This window comes from Salvia miltiorrhiza, chromosome 6 (assembly GCF_028751815.1).
Source record: "Salvia miltiorrhiza cultivar Shanhuang (shh) chromosome 6, IMPLAD_Smil_shh, whole genome shotgun sequence".
Classification (NCBI taxonomy): domain Eukaryota; kingdom Viridiplantae; phylum Streptophyta; class Magnoliopsida; order Lamiales; family Lamiaceae; genus Salvia; species Salvia miltiorrhiza.
In genome coordinates, this window is record NC_080392.1 from 5,076,348 (window position 1) to 5,086,492 (window position 10,145).

Consider the following 10,145-nt stretch of genomic DNA (forward strand, 5'->3'; position numbering starts at 1 on the left):
AATCCGTTAATTTCGACCAATTCAATCATCAATTGTTGAAATTAAGATAACGACCAAAATCCTCTTAACTTTGAACTACAAAAACTCACAAAATTAATTTTCCAATTCAATATTGATTTGACGCTTTGAAATTAGAATTATAAAACTGTTCAAGGAGGGACTCAAACATCTAATAGATGTTGGATTTAGAAATTGGTTTGGAGGCTTTGTAGCTTGAGTCAAGGGAATATATTTCGGCCGTGTTCTTAATTTAAGCTACCGATGATCATATATAGAAATTGATTCCTGAAAAAAAGTTATTTTTTCCTTTTATTGGTAAGTAAAATTGTTAATAATAATAATAATAATAATAATAATAATAATAATAATAATAATATATGTATTCATTTTTAATTTCGTATATGTTATGATATAGGTACAGAGAAGTTCAAATATTAGCCCATATGATAAGAGAGAATTTAGAAAAGAAAAAAAGAAGTCCTAAAATTAGAAAATTGTGTACCCCACAACGCAACACAATCAATCTAGTTTGTGTGGCATCCAACTATCCCACATAACCAGAGTGATCACTAGCTATCTCCCTTTCCTCCAACTCCGGCCATGCAACACCACTCGCAATGGGCTGCTCCGCCACTCTCAATCTCCCTCGAAACCCCATCTCACCTCACCACCACCACCACCACCACCAGCAGCAGCAGTGCCTCCCCCTGAACCGCCGGTCCCTCCTCTTCCTCTCCGGCAGCCTCCCACTCCTGACCCCCCTGAGCACCTCCGCCGCCGCCCCCGACACCACCGTGACCGACAGAGTATTCCTGGATTTCAGCATCTGCCCCTCCTACTTCCAGAGCCGCACCCTGGGCGAGTCGGACCTCTCCCTGTGCGCGGAGTCGGAGGCGGTGGGGCGCGTGGTGGTGGGCCTCTACGGCAACGTGGTCCCCATCACCGTGGCCAACTTCAAGGCCATGTGCAGCGGCTCGGCGGGGTCAAGCTACAAGGGCACTTTGGTCCAGAAATTGCTGCCGGGGCAGTACCTGATGGCGGGGCGGCAGGGGCGCCGTGACAAAGGAGATGTGAAGCCGCCGGTGGAGCTGATTAGGAACACCGAGACCGTTGATTCCAAGGCATTTGTGCTGGAGCACTCGAGGCCCGGTGTGGTCTCCTTGTGCTTGTCGGAAAATGACGATGACGATGATGTGAAGCTCAGCCCCAATTACCATAACGTCGAGTTCTTGATCACCACTGGGCCCGGCCCCTGCCCGCAGCTTGATAGCAGGAATATTGTGTTCGGCTCTGTGCTTGAAGGTCAGATCCATCCCCTAATTACACTATGTAACTTATAATTGTTTAATACCATGAATTGAGGCATGATTGGAGACAAGGTTTTGATGAGTAGTTAGTGTTAGAGGCAATCCAATACATATAGGTGTGATTATGTGCAGGAATGGATGTGGTGAGAGGAATAGCGGCGATTCCGACATACAAACCAGGGGAAAGAATCCGACAGTACAACGATTTGGCGGAGTTTCTGGGAGATGGAAGAGCCAAAAGCGCACGTGCCATATGGAACAGGCCTCTTAAGACTCTCTACATTAGTGATTGCGGTGTAATCAAAGTTGCTAAGCCTACCCTTTCCCCTACTCTTCCCTGACCTTGCTATTCATTTCTCAATCACTACTTCTTTTACTATTGGATTTCGAACATAATACATGTACTGCATAAATAGTTTGAAGAATTTTAGTTATAATACCATTCTTATTCGAATCTTATATGTTAGATTACTAAATTATGCTTAAAAATTAAAATAAGAAAAAAATACTACATGTATAATCAAAATTTGTAAAAACATATACTCCATCAGTCCATAAAATATGCTTAAATGATTACGGTACAAATTTTGTTGAGTGTATTGTGAGTGAAATATGTGTTCCACATTATTTGTGGTATTTAGTTGCTTTAAGATGGGCCAAAAAAAGGTGTTTTTTTGGTTAAAATAAATTAGGCATATTTTTTGTGGACGAATCAAAATGAAAATAAATACATATATACATATTTTTTGTGGATGAAGGGAGTACAATTTTTTATAATAGCGATAAATATAAATATAAACGTGGAAATTGTGAGTTGTTACACAATATGGGCTTTTAGTCGGAAGAATGTGGGTTTGAAAAGTCCTTATAGGATGTATAAGTGGGCCTCATGGATTGGTATTACAGTTAGCTTGGCCCATCTTATAAATGTTGGCAGAAAAATATATACACGGGCCTCATCAACGTTTATGAAACAAGCCTAAATTTAGAGTTGCCTAATAATTTAACTCTTTTTTAAACAATAATAATAATTTTTTTTTAAAATTACAAGAGGGTATCTAATATAATTTAATAAGCAACCCTCTACACAGGCGGGACCTCTACACCACACAAAGGTAAAAAAAAAAAAAAAAAAACAACCGCACGATTGAAAGTCTTTGGGTGCCTCAGCTTTGCCACTTGAGCTAGTCCTCATCAGCACTTAATAATTTTACTCTTAATCTCTTTTCAGTTCTTGTACATTTGAGATTTTTATATATTGATGCTTAGAGTTACAATAACAGTTACTTGTATGACTTAATCTGTTAGAATTAGAAAATATTAGTACTATGTTTTTTCTCTTGAAGTAGAATTTGAAAATACTGTATATTTGTAATAAATTTGAAAATATTGTTGATAGAAATATTTGGCATTTGAGTGGTCTTTCATTGGAATGAGATTCAGTATACCACATTTTATGTCCCACTTTGTGTTCCACTTTCAATTTTATTTAATTTCTTATAGATATTTTCGTCAATTTCAACTTTATATGTTTTAGTTTAATTTTGTGATTATAAACTTGGGTTTATTCCATCAATTTAGGGTATATAATTATTTTTTATCATTTAATTTCATTTTTATTAGCTAATAATAGGTTGATAAATTCAAAGTCATAGTATATACTTTCTAAAAATTTAATCTTTTGAAATAAAAATTAAATATAATTCCCAGTATTATAATAAATTTTATTTTTATAAAAAATATTTTTAAAATAATAGATATAAGCATGGACATAATGACACACATGAGATTGTGGGACACCGAATCTCTTCCCGTCTTTCATTAAACACTTAAACATAGGAAACGAATACATAGAATAAATAACTCGTGAAACCACCAAATTGATCATATATTTAATTTCCATGCATCTAGCTATAACCTAATATCACCAACAAGTAGACACAAATAAATTTAATTTTCTGTAAAAAAATGTAGATTATTAATCAGTAAGTCCACAAGGAATCCATATCCAAAATATCACACAGACCTTCACATGCCTTGTTGCTACCATCACTGATCTCTTTCTCGCAGTCAGCCGTTGCCATTTCCATCAACCTCTCAATCTCATTCCCACCTGTGTAAAGAATCCTTGAATTCGGCTTATCAGTGAGATTGGGCGACCACCAACTCAGCCCATCTTCACATGAATTCAAAGCTGATGGTTTGATGATTTCATCAGTTGCAAAACTTAAACTAGCTTTTTCAGAAGAATAGTGGTCTGTCAATGGCGGCAGCGGCGGGTCCACGACTGGAACATCTTTCTTGTGGAAAACCCTGCAAACAACCCATTTTTCCTGGAAAAATAACAACAAAATCATATCACTTCCCCATGCATTAATTAATTGGGAGATTAATTGCAAAAAGCGACCTTTGCATGATGGGAGAGGTTGTAGGCAGAGAAGTCTCCATGGAGTCTGTATTCGCGAATGACCCAATTAGTTTTGTGGGCTTTAGGAGCCCTCCCTTTGTAGAAAACTAGCGTTTTTTTCATACCAACAACCATTTTGGTGGCATTGTGTATCTCTCTATCTTTCCCAGTTGACTTCCAATATCCCGATGCTGTTGCCCTATTCGTTCTCCTTCCTGATGGGTACTTACATTCCTTCTCGAAAAAGAAGAACCACTCATTTTCTCCCATCTTCGCCGCCTTAGCTGCATCCAACAATATGATTAATTATCTGATTTCAAAGTCTCTCGTGAATGAAAATGCTAAGCTTTCTAGGTAGCTGCAGGGTTCATGCCATGCATCTGCGCGCTTTCTATACATCGATTAATTCATTACTGAGCTTGAAAGTGTTTTTAGATTAGAGTGAAGACATGTATATATTTGATGAAAGAAAATTAATGGAGAAAAAAAAAATAGTAGAGAGAGGAGAAATGTACGAGGCAAATCCCAAGGTTCAAAGTTGTTGAGATGAATATCCCGGATAGGTTGAGCTCGGAATCGGACGTCGAGGACCTTGTTGAGAAGATAGTGAGTTATAATCTCCAAATCGGTGGGGTGAAATCTGAAGCCCGGAGGCATCTCAGCCACAGCTGATGATTCTTCTTCTTCTTCTTCCATTATTAGCAATTACAATAGCTAGGGTGGTAGCTAGGAGACAAGATATATATTATATATATATAGATATACAAGGAGAGTTGCAGTGCAAGTTTCTTGGGGTGAAAGGAAAGTACAGCCTTTGAGTTTATCACTAAATTAATTATAGGAGAATTCCTCTCTAAGTTTCATGAATCACCATATTCTATTCTATTTTATAATGTTTCAAAGTGATGTAGAGGTGCTGCCTTCTGCTGATGTCAGCTTTGGTAGCGCGTGAGTGCCACATCCGTAAACCCCACGCCAAATACTATTACTATAATCAAACTAATTCATTTACTATTTGTTTCTTTATGAATATATGTTTTTTTTAAAAAAAATTTAATTATTATATTGTCAAAGTGGGATCGTAATGTATCTATACTTTCCAAGAAATTGTACATGCAGTGACTATAAAGAAAGAACTTGACTTGGATAAACAAATAAATAAATAGTACAATACTCCCTCCGTTCCACGAATCTTGAATTATATGACAATTCTTTTTTCTCTTTATTAATATTTTCACTTTCTCACCTACTACACTTAACACACTAAATACTATTTTCTTAATTATCGTGTCAAAAATAATTGACTCAAGATTCGCGGGATGGAGAAAGTAGTAGGAAATTACATATTCGAAAATGGGAATACTGATATATGTAGCTCTAGGTCCAGCTATATATATATTATTTCTGTTCTGTGCAAGTGGAACAAATTTGGGAAGCATGTCATGTGCTCTAACTATGTTATGAATTGAATAGTTAAGGAATTCTTAGTTCTTGGCGTGAAAGCATATGGATTTACGTCAACTTAAAATGCTGGGCGAAATCAAAGCGAGGCTATGGAGTTGGAATAAGGTTTTTAATCTGTTAGATGTGGAGATCAATTTTAGTTGTTGGTTCTCCAATACTATTTCCCCTTATCTGTTGTAATCGGTTTGGTACTTCTGGTACCTTGACCTTTCTCTAATTTAATCATTTTTCTGATAAAAAAAAAACTTAAAACGGAATCTAAAACTCCATTTCATCACTGGTTAGTCTTTATCTGGTTTTAGTTTTTTTTTTATTATTAATTAATGACGAAACTTTATGGAAGAGGTAGTCTCATGTAAAATGTGATACTGTATATATCGAAATTTGTAAAACATATCAAGACACTCGTACCCAAATACAATTAAATATTTTTTAATTTCTCTTTCAAGATTGAAATTTTATACTATATACTTAGATCTTCACCTGTTAAAACATTTGATAAATTTTTTGATGAATTTGGAGAGCTCCAATATTGCTTACAATTATAGGGCAACACTTCCGGGAACAATTTCTTTCCTAATTATTCTTCGGAAACAGTTGTCCATTTTTTTTTTTGGCTAAGTTTAAACTGTAACTAATCTGATACACCACGTTGTCTACAGCTCACCATTTTCTCATGTTTAGCAACATGATATACATCTAATTAGTTATTATATATTATTAAACAATAACTAGTGTGTAACCCGTTGAAATTCGACGGGAAATCACTTTACATCACAATTATCATTGTACATTATTTATAGTCATAACATATAAAATGATATTTATATAAATAACTTTTAATTAATTTTATTCGACTAAAATTAATTAGTGGTACAATTAAAATTATAAATAATCTCAACAATTTTCATTAGTTAGATGTTAATTTATTGTTGAGAGCTAAAATAGATTGTCTTTTATATAAATTTTTATTTGATAAATTTTCCTAAAAAGTTTATGTGAGATTAGAGATTTTAGAAAAATAAGAAGAAAAAAAATATGTAAATATATAGGATATACATCACATTTCTTGTTAATCGTATTTAAAAAAAGATTTACTAATTTTGTAGGAGTATAATTTTAAAAAATTGATAGGTACGTAAAATTAAGACCACATCTTATATTATATGTGGACATCATCTCATCCGAACTTTACAATACTTTTGAGCATTATCTTGTCTATAACTCGAGATATCAAATTTGACTTTTGTACATCAAACTTCTAATAATCATCTTGTTTGAAGCTTGAAATATGAAATTTGACTTATGAGCTAGATTGCATAGGTGCGAGGGGGCGGGTGCGGGAGCGAAACGATTCGGGTGCAGGGATACGGGTTTTTGAAAAATTATAGGGTGCGATTCGTGAAGGATACGTCTGTGCTATATATATATATATATATATATATATATATATATATATATATAAAGAATCTAAAATTTATTAAAGGCCCAAATTTTGTAGTCCATCAAATTCCTTTTTAATAAAACTAGAAGCCCAAATCCATTAATAAATCAAAGGCCCAATCCAATCCCTCTCTTTTAACCTAATACACACACACTAAACACACTCACTCACACACACTCAGCCACACGCACACTCTCTCTCTCACAGCCGCTCTCTCTTCTCTCTGACCTCTCTCTCTCTCTTTTTTCCTCTGTCGCACACCCACACTCACAGCCAGCCCGCACCACCTCCCTCGTTATTCTTCCCCGGCGGAATCAAGGTGAGGAATCGCCACCGCCGCCTCTCCGCGCCACCTCCCTCGTTCTTCTTCCCCGGCGGAATCAAGCGCCGTTTGAGGAATCGGCGTCTCACACCGATTGAACAACGGCAGGAGGTCGCCGCCCCTACCGCCGCCGCCCTCTGAAATCCGACCACCGCAGCGGCATATTGAAGCCAACCACCGGAAACCACCGGATTCGCGAGGTTGGCGCACCCGATTCGCGAATCCAAATTTTTTTTTTTGATTTTTGGGGGGATTCGCCAGGTGGCGAATCCCGTGCGAATCCCACGCGAATCGCGCCCGCACCCGCCCCCCGCGCGAATCGGATACTGCACGGGGGTGATTTTGCGCGAATCCGTGCATCCCAGCTTATGAGTATCACCAGTTGGAACTTGAAAAAATATAACTAACTTTTAAGCATCATCTCATTTGCAGCTTGAAAGATAAGAACTGACTTGTGAGCATCTCATCTGGAGCTTGTAAGACTATAACTGACTTCTGAGCATCATCTCGTCTAGAATTTGATACACCAAGCCGAGTTCTAAGCATCCATTGTTTAGAACTTGGAAGACTGGAGCTGAGTGCTAAGCATAATCTCATTTAGAGTTTAAAATGCCGAAATTAAGTCATGAGCATCATCTCGTTTGGAGGTTGATAAATTTTTTTTAACTTGTGAACATTATATTGTTTGGAGTCAAACTGAGTTCTGAGTACATCTCATATGAAGCTTGACAGACCACCTCTAAATTTTTAATATTATCTCGTATGGAATTTGAAAGACCAAAAGTAAATTCTGATAATCATCCCTTCTGGAGTTATAAAGATAACACTTATAATTCTGAAAAAATTAGTAATACTCCCTCCGTCCCGGTCAAAGTGGTGCACTTCTTTTGGGCACGGAATTTAAGGAGAATAAGATTGTAGTGTAAAGGTGTGTAAATGTGTGTGGGGTCACATTGTTTATAGTGTAAAATTATTACCAAAAAAGGAAATGCACCACTTTCGGTGGGACAGCCCAAAAAAGAATACGCACCACTTTCGATGGGACGGAGGGAGTAATTCGTATTGAAGTTGATTGATTTGATTTGATAAAAAATAACAAAACTAAGTTATTTGATCTTTTTAAATTCATGCAATAAAGCATAACATAGAATTGATTAATTAATTAATTAATAGAATGTTATATATTGTTATGCATAGTTCTTTTGATCAGAAATTTAGTTTATCATTTAAAATGAAGTTATATAAAAAGTCGATGTGAGATTCCAATTGATGAAGTCTCATGAAAAAATTACTGTGGGATTCAATTTTATTTTTAAAAAATTTAAAGCCAATATATTACTATCAACAAATATATATGAATATAAAGAAGCTAATGAAATATGAGTCTTGCACGGGTGTTAGTAATTATCAATTCTTGGAATTCATATAAAAAAATCATCCACATAAACATCATTTATATACTAAATTGATATTTTGTTGATTAATTCAGAAATGAACATGAGCTGCAAATTAGATTAATCTCGAAAAATAAAATTTGTTAATTCATTGTTCTAACATATTGACTTCTATTATTTGACAAATATAATTATTTTGTGTTTAATTACAAATTTAGTAAACTAAAAAAATAACATAAGAAAATTAAGTTTATTAATTTATTGTTCTAATATATGGAGTTCTATTATTTGACAAAGTTAGTTATTGATTGGATTATTATTAATAAATTAAATTAAAACTTGTAAGGAATCATCCGCTTGGTCTCTGCCTTTCATAAAGTTGACATTTAAATTTAGTTGTTTGGCAGTGCTTTGAACACCATGAGCATCCTCTCCATTTCCATACACATCCAAGTTGAAGCCATCAAGATCCTTTTTTTTCTTCGCAAGCAAATCTATCAGCTCCTTATAACCTTTTGCCCAAACCATCTAGCCTAGGAAATATGCTCCTTTTGAAAAAGTTTGCTCTCCACGCTCCTTTTCTTCGGCTACTTTTTCACCAATCTTTATGAACTTGGGATTTACACCATGAACGTTGCAAACGATGGACTTAGGTAAATCTTGAGTGGCAGCAGAGAGTTGTAGGACCTAACAAAGAACTATAAAGTCATAAATTTTGTAAGAAATGAAAGCAGCAATGATCATGACAGATTTCAAACAATTGTAAGAAGACTAATACCTTGTGACAATACGCTCTTACAACCCAATTATTTGTGCTTGACAAAAAAAGCTTGCAGAGCACCATTTCTCTCCCTCTTGATGTATTCCAAGTAATTTGTATGAACAATACCAACATGGTTGAATTTATCGGTCCATCATTTGCCATGATGGTACCCGTTCAAATGTTCAGGTTCTTCCAGGATTGCAATGTCAGCATCATTGGAAGAAATAAAGCTAGGCGTACCTCCAGCTGGCATGATACTCTGTCTTGCCTTTGAGAACTAAGTAGAAAAAAGAGAAGTGAAAATAGCGAACCAAGTATCAAACTTATCTCACTTATTACAAAAATGAAATTAATGCATAATTGCATATAAATAAGATACAAGATCAATTGATATAACTACCTTTCCGGGGTAAAATGATATCTTGAAGTCAGCCTTGAAGCCAATCCTTTCCTCAAGCCAACTACGTATATAACTTTCCTGCTCCTCAAGCAAATATGGAAATAAACTAAAATTAACCCAACATTTATATAACATGAATTGCAGATAACTTATCACATCAGCTAGCCACTGGTACACCATGCAATGGAAGAGAATGGCCAACAGCTAATGGGCATTCTAGATCAGCAAGCAATTCTGGAGTACTTCCAGAACTTCTGATTTGTCAAATATGTTCTCTAACAAACATATATAGGGGAAACAAAAGAAGGAATATTAACAATTAATTAATCTGTTATTCTCACATAGAGTTTCACCACTTCACTAATTAGTTATTATATATTATTTAAACAATAATGATGTTTGGACACTAGGTGTGCAATACACCTCCAAAAAACCACCGGTTTTCCTACTAGTCCAAATTAGCCGGTTTTTAGTGATTTATAGATTTACTAATTTATCCTTTATTAGATATATTGTTTTATTATTATTTTTTTTCTGAGTTATGATTTTTGAAATTTATGGTTTTTTTGTTTCCTAATTTTTCGGTTTTTTGTTTCCTTATATTTTCCAACTTTTAAAAAAAAAATTAATATTATTTATTTTTA

General features: G+C 35.2%; 2 protein-coding genes and 1 pseudogene across 2 annotated transcripts; 1 reads left to right on the forward strand and 2 right to left on the reverse strand.

Moving 5' to 3' along the window:
- Nucleotides 1-427: 427 nt before the first annotated feature.
- LOC130988135 (peptidyl-prolyl cis-trans isomerase CYP28, chloroplastic) lies at nucleotides 428-1,761 on the forward strand. Its single transcript, XM_057911907.1, has 2 exons — nucleotides 428-1,302; nucleotides 1,440-1,761. The coding sequence occupies exons 1-2, from the start codon at nucleotides 618-620 to the stop codon at nucleotides 1,646-1,648; spliced, it is 894 nt and encodes a 297-aa protein (XP_057767890.1). The 5' UTR covers nucleotides 428-617; the 3' UTR covers nucleotides 1,649-1,761.
- A 1,341-nt stretch (nucleotides 1,762-3,102) lies between these two features.
- On the reverse strand, nucleotides 3,103-4,549 carry LOC130988136 (NAC domain-containing protein 79-like). Its single transcript, XM_057911909.1, has 3 exons — nucleotides 4,230-4,549; nucleotides 3,715-3,998; nucleotides 3,103-3,640 (listed from the first exon to the last, which is right to left on the reverse strand). The coding sequence occupies exons 1-3, from the start codon at nucleotides 4,408-4,410 to the stop codon at nucleotides 3,290-3,292; spliced, it is 816 nt and encodes a 271-aa protein (XP_057767892.1). The 5' UTR covers nucleotides 4,411-4,549; the 3' UTR covers nucleotides 3,103-3,289.
- A 4,020-nt stretch (nucleotides 4,550-8,569) lies between these two features.
- LOC130990076 (digalactosyldiacylglycerol synthase 1, chloroplastic-like) lies at nucleotides 8,570-9,681 on the reverse strand (annotated as a pseudogene).
- Nucleotides 9,682-10,145: the final 464 nt, after the last annotated feature.

What these genes read in the sequence shown, in the direction of transcription:
- LOC130988135 (XM_057911907.1), top strand. Translation starts at nt 618, where the DNA reads ATGGGCTGCTCCGCCACTCTCAATCTCCCTCGAAACCCCATCTCACCT. An exon ending in GTTCGGCTCTGTGCTTGAAG is followed by an intron (nt 1,303 to 1,439) that starts GTCAGATCCATC and finishes GATTATGTGCAG; the next exon opens with GAATGGATGTGGTGAGAGGA.
- LOC130988136 (XM_057911909.1), bottom strand. Translation starts at nt 4,410, where the DNA reads ATGGAAGAAGAAGAAGAAGAATCATCAGCTGTGGCTGAGATGCCTCCG. An exon ending in TGAACCTTGGGATTTGCCTC is followed by an intron (nt 3,999 to 4,229) that starts GTACATTTCTCC and finishes TGTTGGATGCAG; the next exon opens with CTAAGGCGGCGAAGATGGGA. An exon ending in ACCTCTCCCATCATGCAAAG is followed by an intron (nt 3,641 to 3,714) that starts GTCGCTTTTTGC and finishes TTATTTTTCCAG; the next exon opens with GAAAAATGGGTTGTTTGCAG.